This window comes from Lemur catta, chromosome 13 (genome assembly GCF_020740605.2).
Source record: "Lemur catta isolate mLemCat1 chromosome 13, mLemCat1.pri, whole genome shotgun sequence".
Lineage (NCBI taxonomy): Eukaryota > Metazoa > Chordata > Mammalia > Primates > Lemuridae > Lemur > Lemur catta.
This window is the reverse complement of record NC_059140.1, coordinates 60093711-60113698: the sequence shown is the minus strand read 5'-3', so window position 1 is coordinate 60113698 and position 19988 is coordinate 60093711. Positions and strand designations below refer to the sequence as shown.

At 37.5% G+C, this 19988-nt stretch overlaps 1 protein-coding gene across 1 annotated transcript in view; it reads right to left on the bottom strand.

Annotated features, from left to right (window-relative positions):
* DNAJC15 (DnaJ heat shock protein family (Hsp40) member C15) overlaps nt 1-18126 on the bottom strand; it is a 63329-nt gene extending 45203 nt beyond the window's left edge. Inside the window, exon 1 of the mRNA XM_045566637.1 lies at nt 17887-18126. Coding sequence (XP_045422593.1) covers nt 17887-17994 — 108 coding nt within the window. The 5' untranslated portion in view covers nt 17995-18126. The remainder of the gene's footprint in view (nt 1-17886) is intronic.
* Between the last annotated feature and the right edge of the window lie 1862 nt (nt 18127-19988).

The following is a 19988-nucleotide window of genomic DNA, read 5'->3' as shown; positions in this document are numbered from 1 at the left end:
AAAGACTGCTGGCAAATCAATAGAATTTGGGAAAGAAGGGTATTACATGCAGATCAAAATAAGGAGGGGAGGGGAATTTATATTCAAGAAAAAAATGTCAGACATGATAAAATGACATTATAAAGAGAATTTCTACAATTATCCTACCCTAAAATCTTCAAGCCAGCATGAACTTCAAACTTGCATATCTAAATTGAGCCAATCTCATTAATCTACCCAGCCCCTACCATTATTGTTCCATTGAGAAAAGCAAATACATTTGAACTTTTCTCACACACCAATTCCCATGAAAACCTTACATTAAGTAAAAAGGAGAGGCAAAACTAACTACATTTCTACTTGCTTTGCTTTTAAGTCTTTTAATTTCTTTCAAATCACAGGCAAGCATTAATTTCTTTAGCAAGACTAGTGAGTAAATAAAAGTCGAAACAAAAACAAAGCAAAACAATAAAACAAAATCAAAAGTCAAACATAAGAAACAAAACTCGTAGGCTTACCCCAAATGAGTATTACTCCACTCCCCAGTATAATTAACACAAAATTTCCCAAACTTAAATCCACACTATACACAATGATTTCTTGGGAATAATCTTTTAAGTACTATTAAATATTTCACATTTATTCAAAATAGTGTGTCTTATCTCTACTTTCTCCCAATAACATAAAAAGCTTTCTTTGCTCACATTAAACTAAAATGTGAATAAATGTGCCTGGTCAAAAAATCTTGCCCCAATCATCAATCCACTCCTGGACACTGTGGAGAGGACTTGGAGCCCTGGGTTCATCACAGGTTTGGTGTCAACTTAGCTAAACTACCCTATGTGGTGATCAAGAGGTTATGAAGGTAACACTGATCTAGAGGTTATGAAGGTATCTTGTAGATGTGACTAATATATATAATCAGTTGACCTTAAGTAAAGAAGTTTATCTTTGATAATCGATGTGGGCCAATCTATATGGACCAATTAACTGAAAGGCCTTAAGAACAAAACTGAGGTTTCTACGAGGAAGAAATTTTGTCTCAAGAATTAGCTCCTTGCTGAATGGCACTCTGTCAGAACAAAACAAAAAGTAAAACAGAATAAAAAAAAAAAAAAAAGTCAGCTCTTTCCAGACTATGGGCCTGCCCTAAAAATTTTAGATTTGTAAGCCACACAATCAGATAAGTCAATTCCTTGGAATAAATAAATAAATACAGGTTGACTATCTCTAATCCGAAAATACAAAACTTTTTTGGAGTGTGGACATCACAGATTGTCCACACAGGTGGCTAAGACACGACACCTTTGCTTTCTGATGGTTCAGTATACTCAAACTTTATTTCCTGCACAAAATTACTGAAAATATTATATAAAATTACCTTCAGGCTGTGTGTATAACATGTATATGAAACATAAATGAATTTTGTGTGTAGACTTGGGTCCCATCCCAAAATACACATTATGTATATGCAAATATTCCAAGGTCTAAAAAAATCTAAAATCTGAAACACTTCTGGTCCCAAGTATTTTGGATAAGGGATATTCAACCTGTACATACATATATACATGCATACATATAACTTGGTTCTGTTTCTCTAGAGAGCCCTGACTGATAAAGATTTCTGCTGTTTCAGGTCCAGAAAATAATGCTTTTAGGCATAGGCCCTTGATTCATTCATTGTTCAAAAATGTATTCAATGTTTAAATATTTAATCTGGGTACCTACTACAGACCAGCTATTGCATTCGGTGTAGAGATACAGATCAATAAAATGATCTCACAAAGGTTACAAATTGACTCTCAACCTCAAAACAAAACATATGATCTCTAAAACATATTAGTTTGCTTTTATTTTATTTCTCCATAACTTTACCTAATTCCTTTTAGAATTTAATAGATTTTTAGCCAGAAATATTTCTTGGGATTATAAAGGTAGGGTAATACTATTTGCCGATGATTCTCAACTGTCTAGGCATCTGATACTTTCAGTCTTAGGCCCAGATTTTAAGTCAGATTTTGGACCACAATATAGATAAAATGTGCTCTAGGTTATTTGCAAAGGCACTTGGTTGTGACCCCACCCATTCCTCATGTTACCCCATGTTACTACATCAACCTGTAAGAATACTGGAGTTAAGATCCACCACTTTATACAGTTACACTGAGATAACCAGTGCTGAGAATAACCTAGTGTACAGAGTTTGCCAGTTAGTGAGTGTTAGCACATTTATTTAGTCAAACATGAAACAAGGAGGCACCAACTACAAAACTCTCTTCTAAATGTGTAAAATTATAATAAAATTAGACTTTAATTTTTTTTAAACTTTCACCTTGACACTAGGTTTAATTTGAGAAGGAAAGATTCCATTTTTATATCTTTATGAAGATTTAATAAGTCAGTGCTGGAAGGAGGTGGTAGAGGTGAGAGACTGAAAAGTGATTTCAGAACGTATTTGATCAGAGGCCACTAGTAAAAAACTTGCGCCTACTCTGACACATTTTCCCTGTGAGCTGGTCCCTACTCCATGTGGTACCAGGACACTTTTGCTCAAAATAAGCTCTGCCTCTTCTGAGTCTGCTGGCTTTGAGTAAGGGAGCTGGGGCATCTGAGTCATATCCTCCCATCTTAGTTGACTCTTTATACATCTTTGCCCTTTTGTTTTTCCACTCTTTGTGTAAAGAAGATATGATTGATCCCTGACCCTGACACAGAAGGATGCTTGGTATATATAGCTTCTTAGCTACTAAATAGGAAGAAGAAACATAAAACTATAGTAATCTCCCTCTTATCTACTGTTTCACTTTCCATGGTTTTAGTTACCTGAGGTCAACTGCAGTCCTAAAATAGGTGAGTAGACGTAGTACAGTAAGATACTTTGAGAGACAGAAACCACATTTACATAACTTTTATTACAGTATATTTTTATAATTGTTCTATTTTATTATTAGTCATTGCTGTTAATCTCCTACTGTGCCTAGTTTATAAGTTAAACTTCATCACAGGTATGTATGTATAAGGAAAAATACATAGTCTATATAGGGTTTGGTACTATCCATGGTTTCAGGCATCCCCTGGGGGTCTTGAAATGTATCCCCTGCAGATAAGGGGGGACTACTGTACTATAGTCAGGCAACAGGATCAAGTAAACACCCAAATAAGAAAAAAAATCCATGCCAGTGTTACGTTCTCCCCATATTCAAATATCCCCACCTGGCTACCTCCCAGTTTACCTCTCCATTATGATCCCAGACCACACTTCAAAAATTCTCTCACTACACTAAGCCTCTACAGAGCAAGAAGCAGGCTTTATTCACCTTCGTATTCCCAGTATATAGTATGGATTAAATAAAAGTTAGTAGATAATTGATTGGATGAATGCATGTGTGGACAGAGGGTTAGATGGATAGCTGGCCAATTGGCTGAGTAGTCTGCTTCTGAGTCACAGACTGCTTCTGAGAAAAGTACAGATGGAATTGAAGGACAAGGTCTGGGTTAGGCCAAGGAAGAAAAAGGGAGGGTACAATGAGAGAACAAAGGTTAGAAATTGGGAAACCTAAATTCTGTTTCAGGTTCTGCCCTCAACTCACTATTACCTTAGGTCACTGCAATTTAGTGTATGTGAGTGTTTGGGGGCAGGGATTGTCTACAAAATATGTTAATATCTATGAAATATGTTAAAAACAGATTAGGTCAGTTACCTGTGGAATATTTTAAACACAGATTAAACCAGACAACTTGTAAAATGTAAAGTCAACTATTCCATCTATTTAACATTATGGAATTATCTCAGGACAATAACCATAAATAGGTAAGACAAAAAGGTACAAAATTTTCAAAGCCAATTCTAATTAGAAAATGAAGCCAGAAAAATACTGAAAAATGACTTCAGCATTGGAAAAAGATTTGTTAGGAATAAAGAACTATAGCAGGCTCCGTATCTTTGTTTTGTGGCTCTTGATAGCTGAGACGTATGTCAAATCTACCAATGCAACTTGTTCTTTGGTCTGAAGGTTCGGATATGGCTGCTCTCAGCAGCTCAGTCTTCTGGGCACTTCAAGGTTCATTTAGATCTAGGAGTTAGTTTCTTTAACTTGTTCATCACTGTTATCTAATTCACTGGTCCTAAATGTATCTCTTTCAAGTAGAAGGAGTATCTTTAGTTTTGTACTCTAAAATTTGGAGGAAAGGGCTTTTTCACCCAATCAATACCTTTTATCATTTTATTACTGTATTGACTTTTACTAATTTTTTTTTTCCCAAGGACTTCCTAAATTCCTGTTGAATTAGGTTCTAAACTATTTTGCCTATCTTCAAATGAGCCTTCCCTTTTTCACCCCACTCCCGACTCTAACCCACTCCCATACACTCAATCACACACTTCTCCCCCCCTTGATAAATTTATTTGTTGTCCTCTTCTGGAAATTTTCCATTTCTGTTTGATTGTTTTGAAAGAGGCAAACAGAAGTAGAATTCTAGGTAGAATTCTAGGTATAGAAACACTAAAGTTTTATATGGCCAGGTGTGGTGGCTCACACCTGTAATCCTAGCACTTTGGGAGGACTGGTGGTTCAACACTAGCCTGAGCAACAAAGTGAAAACCCATCTCTACAAAAAAACAAAAATGAAAACAAAAACAAAAAAAAGAAAAGAAAGAAAAAGAAAAATTAGCTGGGCGTGGAAGCACACACCTGTTGCTCCAGCTACTCTAGGAGGTTGTGGGAGGAGGATCCCTTGTGCCTAAGAGTTTGAGGTTGCAGGGAACTATGATGATACCACTGCACTCTAGCCCCAGGCAACAGAGCAAGACCCTGTCTCAAAAAAAAAAAAAAAAAAACAGAACAACAAAGATGTTTTTGTTTCATTTTCAATAGCTTCCTCAGGATGTCCAATGTTTTGCAGACATTTCTGATTGCAATAATAAATTAAGTCAATGTCACAGAATCATAGAGCTATAAGAAATGATAAGAGAACATGTAGCCAAAACCGACATTTTATGGAGAAAGACACTGAGGGCCTGAAAAGTCACGTGCCTTACAAGTTGCAGCAACAGTTATCAGTGTCTGCACTGCAGTAGGAACCCAGAGCAGAGCCTGTGCCTTCTAGCAACAATCTGAAGTCACTCCCATGGCTTTAATGGATTATCAAAATTACTCAGTATTTTTCCAGTACTCAATAAAACATCCTATCTGACTTTAATGCCCATTCACAAAAACCAAGTCTTGCACAACTTATTACTAAGTAGCTTTTTAAAATACCTAGAGAATGCAGTGTCATTTAATTAACTAACATCAAACTAGATCCTAGCAGTGGTCCTTGGTGTCCTAGCTCCTTATAATTAACTCTATTTATTTCACAAAATTTTATCTTCCATCTCCCTCCTCTAACTTGTATTTTCAATATTCCTACATTTAAAATGAAAATCGAACAGTTTGATAAGTATGAAAATGGAATTACTATTCCCTCCCTCAACTTTTCTCTGCAGGGCCAAGTGGCAATCTGTCGTACTTCCAACACAGAGCCGGTTAATAATGAAAGGCATACATTTTGGCCAGAAACTCAGTCTTACAAATTATCAGTAGAGTGGTTCAATGAATAATCTCCTAGCTGACACTGGAAATTTGAACTAGGACAATGTGTCTTTAGCGTAATTTCATCATAGGAATCAACAACCTTACATATATTCATGTCTTTAGGCTCAGTAACTACAAGTCAAAAGATTTATCCTAACAAAATAATCAGAAAGGTGCTGAAAATGCCTATGAGAATGTTCATCATTGTGTTATTTATAATATAAAAAACTGGAAATAATTTGAATGCCCAATAATTAAATTAAGGCATATCCAGAATATGTATCTACAATTAAATATTTTATTTTTAAGGAATGTTTACAGACCATTTGTTAAGTAGCAAATAAAAGCAGGTTATAAAAAAGAACATACAGCATATATACACAGAAAAAAACCTAGAATGATGTAAACCAAAACGTTAACAGTAGTTATTTATTCCTAATACCTACCTGTTTTCATTAAAACAAAGTCTATGGATCACAGACTTTGGAATCAAAGAAATTTGATTCGAGCTTTGGTTATCTACTTGTCAGCTCTATGACCTTGGCCAAGTTACTTGACTTTTTATGTGTTCCCTCATCTGTAAAATGAGGATAATAATTATTCTTAAGTCCTTGGGTTGGTATGAATATTATAAATTAGGACATCCATATACATCATCTAGCATTTGACATAGGATAAACATTCAATAAATGGTAGCTATTACAATTACTGTGTGATGGTATCATACAATTGTTTCTTTCAAAATCATTCAGAAAAAATAAAGGTTATTAAAAAAGAAAAATCTTAGGAAGATCCCATCTAGTCAGATGGGTTTAACAACTTTTAACTTCTTAAGTCAGAAAACCCTCTGACCCATTACTTTAAACTAAACTTTAAAAACAAATTCTTCCTGGCATTCTTCAGTAAGAACAAGTAACACTGATCTCTGGTATCTTTTTTTTTATCTTTGCACTTAAATTTGCACCCTGATCATAACAATGATCCCACTGCGATTCTAGCTAGCCTCTTTCCTATCAAGTACTCCTGCAAGCTTTTATTATACTGACTTTGAAGTCTCTGTCAAGAACCCCTCAAAGTCTCTTTGGCTTGCTTCTGATGCACACCTTACCTGCAACATTTTGTAGTTTTGCTTACTTCTAGCTTAAGAAATCATCCCCTTTGCAGAAAGCTACTTTTACTACCTTACAGTAGCCTATTTTACTTTTAAGGCAGTAATTTCTTAGACTGGTATTGCTTATAGCTTAACTTTTCATTATACATTATTCTTTCCTTCCTTTTCAAGTTAAGGTGAAATAAAATTAACCCTCCTTTGAAATTTAAGAACTTTTAAACATATCTTGAAGCATCTTAAGACCCTGAAAATTACCACAAAAACCAAGACTGTAAATCCTTTCTTGGAGTAGGATTTCATCAATTTCTGATATCTAAATAATAAAGTGGCAATGTGGTACAATAAAAAAGCCAAAGAATTTTGGAGTCAAAATTGGTTTCATATCTTAGTCCTGCCACTCACTAGTAGTATGACCTTGAGACAATTAACCTCTTTGAGTCTCAGTTTTCTTATGTGTCAGATGGTGAAAGTAGCATCTAAATTCATCAGATTATCATGAGAAAGGGGAAAATATAATCACAGTGCCTGGTACATAGCAGACACTCACTACATGTTAGTTCACTTACTACTTGCACAAACTTCTATTAAGTATTCTATTGCACAAAATGAACTATTCACTTGCACAAAATGAACTCAATACATTCATGCATATCTTATTTTTATATATTCAATGAATAAAAATAGAAAATACCACTACTGTTGAGGCAGGAAACACATGTGAAATTTTTCACCTTATAAAAGACCTTATATTTGAAAAGATTGGAAAGCACTGTTTTAGAGCAAACAAATTAAAAAAAAACAAAACAAAAAAAACCTTGCACTGGCTAAAAGTGAATTTATACTACAAGGACCTAAAATAATCCTCTATAAAATCTCACACAGTCAAAAATTCTTATCATACTCCTAAAATATAGACAATAACCTTATTGTTAGAAATAGATCTGTTGACACTTAAAAATGAGAAATAAATATGAGTCGACAATTCTAAACTGTATGATATCCCAACTGTTTCTAACTAGCAGAAGGTTGCAAGTTTTCTAGAATGGAGGAAAAGCCTGAAATGAATTATCCCTAATCAGTTAAAGAAAATATGCAAATAAGCTATCGATTCATGGCACTTTTTAAGCTTCTATTTAAAATCCTTTACATACAACATGACTATGGTTAATAACAATGGATTGTATTCTGAAAGCTGCTAAGAATGTAGATTTTTATATATATAATTTTTAGAGTACTGTTCTTATCACAAAATGGGTATGTGCAGTAGTGCATGTTAACTAGCTTGATTTAGCCATCCCAGAATGTATATATATTTCAAAATATGTACATGATAAATATGTACAATTTCATCACATTAAAAAAGTTCAGAAAATTGACAGGGCAGGAAAAAGAATCTGAAAAAACAGTCTTCAGATAAGAGAAATTTTAGAATATAATTTTTAAGATGTAAAATTAAGTTGGTATTTTGAAAAAAATTCTTTACAAATCAATACATGAATTATTCAAAAACCATGTAATAGATATAGAAACCTTTTAAGTACTATATAGTAATAAAGTCCTTGGTGAATTAAACTTTAACATCATTATAGCTAGGCAGTATTTAGGGAAAAAAAGTGATGCGTAGAGTACCATTCTGTTATTGGTTTTCACCTTTGGCTTAGTTCTCTTCCCTTAAGTTCTAATACCTGCTATACAAAACTATTTTTTCAGTTGTGGTGGTAGTTGTTAAATTCTAAGGATTCCAAAAGGAAGTGAAAATTATTCTCTAGAAAAGCATATTCATTCACTTAGAGGAATATGCAACAATATTTTACTTTATACCTAGCAAAAGGTTCACTGTTCACTGATATATATATATACTAAGACTCTATAACAAATCTGAAACACAATGATAAATGCAGAGATTGATGAGTCTCTGTCTCTCTTCTCCCCCCTCAATCCCCTGGAACTCTCCTTCCATTAGTAATCCCTAACACCAGATATTAAAAAACAAAAATAAAGCCGAAACTGAACACACAAAAAAAGAGCTTTGTTGAAGCTGCAGGGAATATTCCACTTTTCCTGGTAGACTGAAAGCAGCAGCCATGTACTCCAAGACAAAGATAACTTTTACTCTTATATATCATCAGCTATATGAGAAGATAAAGAAATTAGGGAAGATTTGGGTAGAAGATAAAAATGGGATTATTAGGATCTGGAGTTGTGACCCAGAATGAAGCTCCCCATGAGGTAAGGTGTTATACACACAGGGCCTGCTGGAGAAACGGCTGATTCTAGGACCAGGGCAGCATATGCACAAAATGAACCTGGAGTACCTTGTAGCGCTAGAAAGTTAAGTGCTCAAAAAACTCCACAAGGAGGGGGTATCTGAAAGGGACACAGGAGCCAACTGAAAGAGATCCCAATGGCCAAAGCCAAAACCATTTGAGCAACAAAATAAGTAGTACTGTTGGATTATAATCCAAAGTATAAAACTAATATCCACAAACATGGTCACTCTCCTCTGAACACAACAACCAGAGTGATGCTTTTAAAAAGGAAGTCACATCATAACACAGCTCTGTGCAAAACTCTCCAATGTCATCCCATCTCATTCAGAATAAAAGCCAAATGTTTTTATGATTTTAAAAAATCCATGAATATAAACTGATATAAATAAATGACTGGGTAAATAAGTAAATGGGGGAGAAAAGACATATCTCTCATGCCAAAGAAGTCCAAATAATTTTATAGATTACCCTCAAGGAAAAGGAACATTAATTCCCTTCTCCTCCTTAAATGTAGGCTGCACAAAGTGACTTCCTTTCAAAAGTACGATATGGAAAGGTGCAAGAAAGAATAGGTTTACAGTGAAGAAACCTGACAAATACTACTCATCAGATCAAGGTCAACATCCATTGTGATAAATCATGTTTGTAGTGTGTACCCCTCACATGGTGTAACAAAAATGCCACTTCATCTTTTTGGTCTTCCTCTGTAAAACCCACAATTCCAGTCTAATCATGAGAAAAACATCTGGGAAATTCCATTAGAGGAGTATTCCACAAAATCCCTGACCAGTTTCCCACAAATCCGTCAACGTCATCAAAAACAAGTCAAGTCTGAGAAACTGACACAGCTAAGAGGAGCCAAAAGAGTCGTGTAAACTAAATGTAATGTTGTTTCCTGGCTGTAATCCAGGAACAGCAATAGGACATCAGGTAAAAAGCAAGGGAATCTGAATAAAATAAGGACTTTGGTCAATAATAATGTACCACTATTGGTTTGTTAATTGTAACTAATGTAGGATACTAACACAAGGTGTTAATAATAGGGGAAACTGAGTGAAGGGTATACGGCTACTTTGTATGCTATTTTCTCACTTTTTCTATAAATCTAAGACTATTTAGAAAATAAAGCCTATATAAAAGGAAAAAATGGTATACATGATGATTAGATTCTCAAGACAGCTAACAGTGCTTATTTCATCTGAGAGCATAGGACAGGGAAAATGGAGTTGTGCAAAATAATACTCTATTTCCCTTACACTGTTGGTTAAACAGACTTCTGTGGGCTAAGAGAGTACCCAACATTTGACACAGTGTTTTGTAACACTGCTTTCAGACTATGCTTTCAAATTTTTCAGTATCAGTGAAATTCAAATCACTTTACAACTGAAAATAGATAAAGTTAGTGTGTGGGTCCCAGGCCTGTCTGCACTCACTGATCCAATCTTTGGCCTTTCCCTACTCTGCTCTGTGGAAGGAGAGCTAAGTCCTACAGGCTTCTGTGTCAGGTGGCTCCCAGTTGAGCCTGACCAATGGGATGCAATGGTGGGAGACTGGAGAGTGGAAAAGAGAGAGAGACTAAGTACTTGTCCCCTTCCTCTCTACATTGAGCAGTGGCTCTGGCAGCAGCAGTGTCTCCTCTGTGGCTCAAGCTTCGTAGACAAACACCCATGGTTCCAGTTAATGTGGACTGGTTTTGAAACACCTTTGGCCATCCAGCCCTAGGAGTGCTGCTGCTTTCTTACTGTTCCCAACCTCTGGATTGCCTCACCACCCCACTTTGTTTCTCAACAACTCCATTAGCTATGAAACCAGTTCCCTAAATTGTATTTCCTTTGCTTTATATCACTTGAGTTATGCCTGTTTTCCTACTTAGACCTTGAATGACAGTTAGAAAAGCTGAAGGGGAAAAAGGGATAAAGAGAAAGAATATTCTGAGTGAGAGCAGAGACAAGAAAGCAGAGTACCTCTGGGAGCTCATCTATTTCCCAACTGTGTAAACTTGGACAAATTATTTCAGCACTTTAAACCTCAATTTACTCATCTATAAGTGTGTGTGCATGGGGAGGGGGGAGATTATAATAGTATCTATAGCTCACAAGGTTATTGTATGGATTACATGAGTTCATGCACTGAAAGCATTAGCACAGAGCTGGGAGGCTGAGGTGGGAGGATTGTTTGAGGCCAGAAGTTCAAGACCAGCCTGGGTAACACAGTGAGATCTCATCTCTATGAAAAAAAAAAAAAAATTAGTTGGGAATCAGAATCCCTGCTACCAAGGAGTTCCTAGTCTAGGAGACTGAGTTTAGTTTCTGGTCAAGTCCTTGAGTTTGCAATCCATGTTTAATTCATCTTTGTATCCACTATTGCACTTAGCCCCAGTACCCTACCTTATAAAGTGGTACTCCATAAATATGCATTGAATGGATAAATAAATAAATGAACAAAAAAAGACAGCACTTAATATAGTCTGTCTTTTATTGAGCATTTGAATTTGATCCAAATTTGCCTCCTAGAGCAAATGTTTTTCTAAATAAAGTTTTATTGAAATATACCCACATTATACATTATCTATGACTGCGTTCACCCTACAGCAGCAGAGTAGTTGTGACAGAGGCTATATGGCCTGTAGAGCCTAAATTGTTTACTATCTAATCCTTTACAAATTAAGTTTGCTGTCCTCTGTCCCTGAGGGTGGCAATCCTGGTTTATTCACATCCTCCCGACACACACCTAATTTATAGCTTCCACATCTTTGTTGTTCCAAAAAAAATCTATTAAATTGAATTAAATTTATAAACTTTAAAAACAGAACCTACTTCTAAGTTGGAGACTGCCTGTGTTAGTGGAGGTATTAATAATCAGTAAAATGACCAAAACTTGGAAAAGCACATCAGAAGTCTTAAGACTTGGAAAAGCACATAAGAGTATCATTGCAAACTCTAATTACATGCAACATTTATTAGATGCTTATATTTTAGGCCTCTCTTGATCACTAAAAAAGCCAAAGAAGAGGCATAGTCTCATTCATTTTACTCGTTTTTATTTCTTAAGGCTATCAGTTCATCATTCTATAAAACACTTCTCTAATCTTCTGTTTTTCTCCAAGCCTGTCGCTTCATTCACTTGTTAATTTAATCATTCAACAAAGATTTATGGAGCAGCAACCATTTGTCTGGTACTATGATGGGAGCTGAGAGAATAAGGATCCTTAAAACTTGTTCCCCATCTATAATAAAGAATATCTAATTTTAGCTTAAAAGACATATTTAAGAAGAAACATTATTTAAATAATGTCAACAAATCAACAAATGGGCCAAGTCAGGTGTCTGTTACCACCACATAGTTTCAAATATCCACCAGGAAACACACACACACACACACACACACACACACAGAAAAATTACTTTAAATGTTCCATTACCATGAATCAAAAAATGTCTGAAAACTGGGAAAACAGCCCACTCCATCACAGCTGCTATTGCTGGTGGGAAAAAAAAAAATTAAAAAAAAAAAAGGCATCAAAATTATTTACAAATTCCCTAATGTATTTTATTCTCCCAAAACAACATATGCAGTAAATAACTTTCTAGATAAATATAAATTGCCTGAAAGTGTTATAAAATGCTAAAACTTCTATCTTGAGACTGAACATTTCAGTTCAAGACAGACAACAGTTGTACCAGAGGGAAATTATTATAAGAAGGAAAAAAATTATTCTTCCTACTCAAAAGGGGGGTGATAGTTATGATGGAGAGAAGAAAGATGTAGACTATTCACTCATTCAACATTTATTTAACATTTACCACGTAAATATACAAACATTTATTTAGCATACACCAGGCTTTATGCTAAGTTCTGGGGAAAGAGCAATGAGTGAGACAGACACAGACTGTAGTTCTCCCTTAGAGGCTAACACATGAGAGGATCTTATGGGAAAAAACACATGTATCATTATGATATTAGAATCAAACATCCATGTTTATTTACTAAGTCACTCAATAGTAACAGAAGTTAACAGCTATTTAATAGACAATTAAGTGGCTACCATGTGCCGATTACAGTGCCAATCACAGCAGCATATAAAAGTTTTTGCCCTGAGGACCTCACAACCTAGATGCTTATACAAATTAGATATAAATAATTATGATACATTTAATGCTATAATAAAAATTTCTATGACTTTCTAAGGAAATACACAGGATGAAACAACCGTCTTCTACTATGAAAGACTTGCTGGGGTCAGGGAAGGCTTCACATTAGCAAGCTGAGTCTTAAAAAAGTAAATAGAACTTTGCCCGGAAAAGAATTCCAGACAGAAGAGAAAGCTAGAGGAAAGTCACAGAACTGTGAAATTTCATAAGGGAAATGAGAGAAACCCGATGTAACTACAGCACAGGGTATAGTACAGTGTAGAAAAATATTTCTAGGAAATAGGAATGTGACTAGGTAAGCCATTTGGGGGCCAGTACATGAAGAATTCTGTATACCACCCTGAGAAAAATTCAGACCATGATAAACTCATGAAAAGGGATGGTACCATTATGAAGTCTGTATTGTAGAAAAATAACCAATGGCAGTGTGAAGTTTAGAAAGGGTAAAGTACCTGAAGCAACGAAACCTGTTTTTTTTTAAGACTATCACTATAGGCCAGAGGAGAGATGACAAAGACTAAGAGAACAGCAGTAGGAAGGGATAGCAAGAAAGAAATGACAGAGACCAGGCTAAGTGACCAACGGACTGAATACTGGAGGTAAAGGAGAAAGTGGAGTTGATGATGACATTATTCAAGAAAGGAGAAAGAAGAGGAGAATCAGCATGTTCAGGAAGAGACTATAATGAGCCACATTTTAAATAAGCTGAATTTTGTATTTTTGTTTGTGGTACTCATTGGTAGACAACTGGAAATTCTTACTGACTCAATTCACTGAGAGAAAATTATTCCTTCCCATTTAAGAATAATATTCATTCACTCAACAATTTCTCTGGAATGTTCACCAGACATCAAGCACCATTGTAAATGCTGGAAATACATATCAGAGAGCACACAAAGTCCCTGTCCACAGAACTTACATTCTAGCCTCCTGTTACAGCATAAGAAACAGTGAGGAAAGAATTAGACGATGGTTAAAAATACGGATGTATAGTACATAATCCACGTGATTGCCAAGGGAAGCTTCAAAGTATGTTAAAGCATGTTTTAAATCATATTATTTATAACTGAAAAATAGACATGTGTTCTCATTTTTTGGTAATAAATACATGCATGATAATTTGTGTGTTTAATAGGTTTTAGCTTTCATGTATTAAGTTTGCTTATCATGAAACATAAATGTGGCTAATTTTCTTATATGTGTTACACTATCCTAATAATACCAATAGTGACACTTTCAGGAAGTACCGGAAACTAAAAGGTTGCCACTTCATACAAACTGAGTTTTGTTCAAACTGCTTTAAAATTTGATAGCATTCTCTTAACTTTAAAGTTTCTTTTCTACTTTTCCATGAGAACCAGCTTTACTAAAGCAAAGTTTGACCATGACCTCTGACTATTAAACAATTAACTATAAAATGCTATTTTATTCAAGACATTACACAGGTACTTTGCCTATATATTTTATCTTTTTAATCTCCTAAACAGGCTAATGAACATTGATTCTTAGTCTCTAAAGGAAAGCTTACCTGAGGAAAAGAGAGTTATTTAAAAAATTTATTTCATAAACCTTAAAGTGCATTTTTAAAAAAATATGAAAGTTTTTTCTTCAACTCATTGACAAACATTATTTTCTACTATTTTCAATAATATTATCAAATACGTCACATACCTAGGCCATGTATTTCTTTCCTAATACTTGCCTTTTGAAGCTTCTCATTGTTTTCAGTACTTCCAAGTTCCTCAAAGTTATTATCCATGATCTAATCTTCTACCTCAGCATCGGCCATTGCCTAGACCAATGATTCCCAACAGAAGCAGGACAGCCCCTTAGGGACATTCTGAAAATCTATGAGGCCCTTTTTGGTCGCACAATAATTTTGATAGGAAGGAGAGCTTTTGGTGGATGGGGCACTATTAATCCTAGAAGTCCTAAAATGTATGGACAACCCTTCACAACAAAGAATTGTCTGTATCCTTCAAGACTATAATAGATTCCACTTGACATTAGGTGAAAGGCAGTTTATGATCATCTTAGTCCAGAACTTTATTATATATAAAACATATTATTTTTGCACTCTTAGTATAGACTGAATTTTCCACAAGTGCAACTACCATGTAAATTGAAGGAAAGAGTCCAGTTTGTTTTGTTCAAAACTTTACCAGAATTTGTTCACCATTTGGGAAAAATAAGTTTGTCAACGATAATGGCCTGGCCCCTATGGTATTTGAAACGTTGATATAAAACACCTGATAATTAGTCTGCATTTGTAGCTGTCACATACACAGTGATTCTTTGAATTGCTACAATATGCCAGCAACTAATGATCACTTCACTATATCTTCTAATGTAGTCATACCTGAGCATTTATATATTTAAATAGTAGACAAGTTATTTTCTATCATAATACCTATTTTACCTTTATGTTTCAATAGAATATTATATTATTAAAAATTAACTTTATGGGTAGACTTTATTGCCTATGAATCGCACTTCAGGATTTCACATTATAGGGGATAGGCAGGTTGAGACTCACTGGCCTACACCTTAGCCTTCATGTGCCTGGACTACTAAAGATGCCTCCTAACTGATATCTTGGATTCAATACACTCTCTCCTCTTCCAAGTAAAAATAGCTACAGATGTAAAAATCACCAATATTAGTTCTATCTTCAAATTACCACAAATTCCCTGTGTTGACTGGCCTAAACCTGGCTTCCTGAACCAGTCACTGGCAAGTGAGGTTGGGTGGCCACTATTGGCTTAGACTAATTGGGACCCACCCCTACAGTTAGAGATGGGTGCCAGCTTTTTCCTGATCACATGGCTGCATTATGGCAAGGGAAGAAGGGTTCTATTAGAGAAAAGGAAGGAATAACTGGATATTGGATGGACAATCAACAGCTCAGCATCTTTTGCAATGATTACTATTTCGTTTTTTGCATGCCAGTTCACATGTGTCTCTTGAGGCCTTGGCTCAAGTGGTTCCTTATCAGTGAGGTTTCCCTTGACTATACAAGTCAGCTAGTCAGCAAGTCAGTGAGTCAGTCTGTCTCTCTCCACTTGCGGAGACAGACCTGTTTTGTTTTATAATAAATAAAAAGCTGCTCATGTGAAACTCCTTCCTGCTTGTCGTCACTCCATCGCGCCGCCCCTGCTTGTGATTTTTTTCCAAGCAAGGAGCCAAAGAACTAAAATAAAAGTCTGCCAAGAGGCTGGACCCCACATTTAGGTGTGTCTGCTCATTCTTTGGCCAAGAGCATACCAAGAACCGAGAGCAGACTGCCACCCTGACATTTTATCTAAAGCACTTATCACTACCTGACATGTCATATACTTTCAGCCTTACTTGTTTATTGTGTCTTCTTCCTCTAGAATATAAATTCCATGTGGGTAGAAGTTTTGAGTTGTTCATTGCTGTACTTCTAACACCTAGAAGAGTCCTGGCCCACCGTGGGTACACAATAACAATTTGTTGAATGAATAAATGGTTTTGATCCCCCTGTGGGGCCTAGGAATGGCCCCAGCTTTCACAACTCCTCCTTTTCTTCTCTCTCTTGACTTAGTTAAAAAAAAAGTAAAAATCTCATTAATAATTTTTATATGTTGAAATATTATTGTGCAATTATGAGTGCATCCATCAGGTTAAATAAAATATTGTTAAAATTAAATCCACTTGTTTCTTTTTACTTGTGTCAACAGAAAAGAAGACAAACTCTAAAATAATTTAAGCAGGTTTGTTCTGAGCCAAATCTGAGGACCATGGCCCCAGGCCACGGCCAAAAAGCCTTGAGCAAGTGCACTCACTGTGGCTGGGTTACAGTTTGATTTTATATATTTCAGGGAGACAGGAATTACAGGTAAAGTCATAAATCAACACATGGAAGACATACATTAGTTTGGCCCAAAAAGGTGGGACATCTCAAAGCTGAGGCTTACAGGTCATAGGTGGGTTTAGGGATTAAGGCAGGACATCTCAAAGTGGAGCTTACAAGTCATAGGTGGATTTGGGGATTCTTTAGTTGACAATTGGCTGAAAGAGTTAGGCTTTGTCCAAAAGACTAGGAATCAGCAGAAAGGAACGCTTGAGTTAAGTCTCTTCTATCTTTTACGTGACGCTATACCCAAATCAGGTTGGGAAGTAAACCACGTCATAAAAACCTGTTTACTGATATTTTATCATTTGTAGGCATGACTCACCAGGCCCCCTTAGAAAGGAATTTTGGGGCAGAGATCAGTGCAAAAAAACTTAAAAGTACTTATGTAGCTCGCATGATGTTTCTATTAGACACTTCCTTTTCCCCGCTCTACATTTCAGTTAAAAAAAAACTACTTGCAGTTTCCGACTGGGCCCTGTTTCTCTGCCTGAGACTTTGGATACTACTACTGGCGCCTGGAACACTTTTTCCTCTTCGCTGAGTTAACAGCTCTTACTCATTCAGACCTTAGTTTATAACCACCGCTTTCTCCAAGAGGCGTCCCTGACCCCACCACATCCCCCGCAAGACTGGACACGGGTCCCCTAGGTCCAGTCCAGAATCCAACACATAGCATTTATCCTACTGTATCTGCAGTTGCCCGTTTTCTGTTTTGCGTCCCCTGCCAGACGGGAGGCTCCCTGCGGAGGCAGACCCTCAGAACTGCCGTCTTCCACACCTAGTGTCAGAGCCGGCACACAGCGGCCTGTCGGCGGAACCCACCGGCGGTAGCGCCGAAATGGACCAAGAACGCGGGGAGTGCAGAGGTTCAAGGGGGAAGAGGTGCAAGAGCCGGAGAGGAGCCGGGGCCGCCGGCAGGACTCACCAGTCCCTGCTGGCCGACGTCGGCGTCCGGCCGTTTGGCCGAGGGTGGCGTGTACTCGGCGTAGCGCAGCCCCTCGCCAGCGGAGGTGACGCCACCAGGGGCAGCCATGGCAATGAGGCCCGGAGAGACGCCGGGCGCAGCGACCCAGCCTACGAGGCGGCCGCAGGGACAAACTAGTTAGGCCGGGCTCGTCTCGCGGATTTTGTGGGCGCCGCCGCCGCTGCGCCGGTGAGGGCGGGGCCTCGAAACCTCATTCTCCCTTGGGCTCTGCCCGCCGAGTCCCATCAGGGGTCAGAGTTTGAGCCTGGGGCCCTGGGACGTGTAGGATTTTTTTGTTTCTTTCAAATTGGCAGGCCCAAACCCAACGCTGGGCCTCCCGAGGCATTGCGGGCTGGGCCGCCTCCCCAGATCGCCCTGAGGGTCGGGGCGGCGGTGTCTTGGGATGTCCGGCCGGGGGGAGACCCGGGGTCCAACTGTCGTGCTTGCGAGTGGGGACCTGCTTGAGGTTTCCTGACCCACTCCCGGCCTGTCTTCCCACCCCCAACTACAGATCCTATTTCTGTTTAATGCCACAGTTCTCCCACCTGGGAGAGCAATTGAAGAGGCAGTCTGCTTACTGCACCCCCAAAGGAATGGCCCTGTTTAAGAGAAGAAGCATGTAAGCAAGGAAATAAATCTCACTTCATACAAATGATTTTATGCCGACTTGGGTATAGAAAGACTCACTTTATTATTCATTTTTAAGACAAGCTTTTTGGAGCAAAAATTCACCGACAGTGGAAGCCCGTATAGTGTTTGCCAACTCCTGTGCCAATTTGGCCGCTCTTTTGCCCTTTACACCCGTTTAAAAATTGGGTTACAAGAAGATAACTCTTTATTTTTTCTATTCCCGAATTTCAAGTTTTGAGGATCTATTAATTTATTCACTTAGCCACTATTATTAGCATGCCTAAGACATTATGTCTTGGAGGAATTTATAATCTAGTAGGGAAGATAACACTGACAGTGGTCATACATAGCAGAACGTGATCACATGCACTGTGTGGAGGTATAAAGAGAACTGGACTGAGAGGAGGGAAGAGGTCTGAGTTTTAGTGTCCCTCCATCATTTTCTGGGCTCCTGTCCCTGAACATGCCCATTAACCTCTCCAAATCTCCTCTCTGTAGAAGGGGAGTAACATTTGTCCATCATTCTGACTCAGGAAAGCTGTAAGGATAAAATGAAAAAAAAAAAAAAAAGAAGAAGAAGGTGGTTATGGAAGCAATTTGTGCAGTGCACTTATGAAGAGAGTTACAATCACAGTGCTGCTGCAGTTTACAGGAGGGAATGGCCACTTTTAACAGGGGTCATCAGAGGAGGTTTGGTGGAGGCTTAGCATTGAGATGGCCAGTAAAGAATGGGTAAGATTTTTTTTAGATGGGAGAGAAGGAGGTTCAGAAATTTCAAACAGAAACAAATGCAAAGAAATGAAAAAAGTGCCATGTAGGACTGAGTAAAAAACACTCCAATACTCTTCAGAGACATATTATTACAGAAATTAATGTTCATTGAATTGATCCACAACTATGAAGAACACTGGTGAACTAAGCAAATGCATTGGATTGGGGCCTACCCCAGGTCATTCATTCATCCATTCGTTTATTTATTTATTCAATAAATATTTTTGAGCATGTTAGGTATAAGGCACTATGCCAGGCATTGTGCATTGTTATAGTGTCAACAAACAAACAAGGTCTCTGATTCCTTGAAGATTAGTGTCTGCTAGCAACTGGGCCCTAGCAATAATAGGCTACTAGCCTGGAACAATTGAGCAATTAGAGCAAGACCCAGGTTACCCGGGTCTTAGGGCATCTGCTGTCCCTGCTCAAGAACTGGAGGGAAGCTTTCAGAGCAGAAGACAGGAAAAGGGGAAAAAGAAGAACAGGGCAGGGGAGAGGATAGCAAGGTGGAGAGGAGGTGGCTTCAGCAGGGTTACATCTCAGCTCAGACCCCAACCTATTGAGAGCAGTTGGCTGGCTGCTTGTAGATTTGCCTACCTGCTCCCTTAGGCATGTACTTCTACAGAAGTACCCAGTTTTAATGAAAAATCTCATCCACAAAA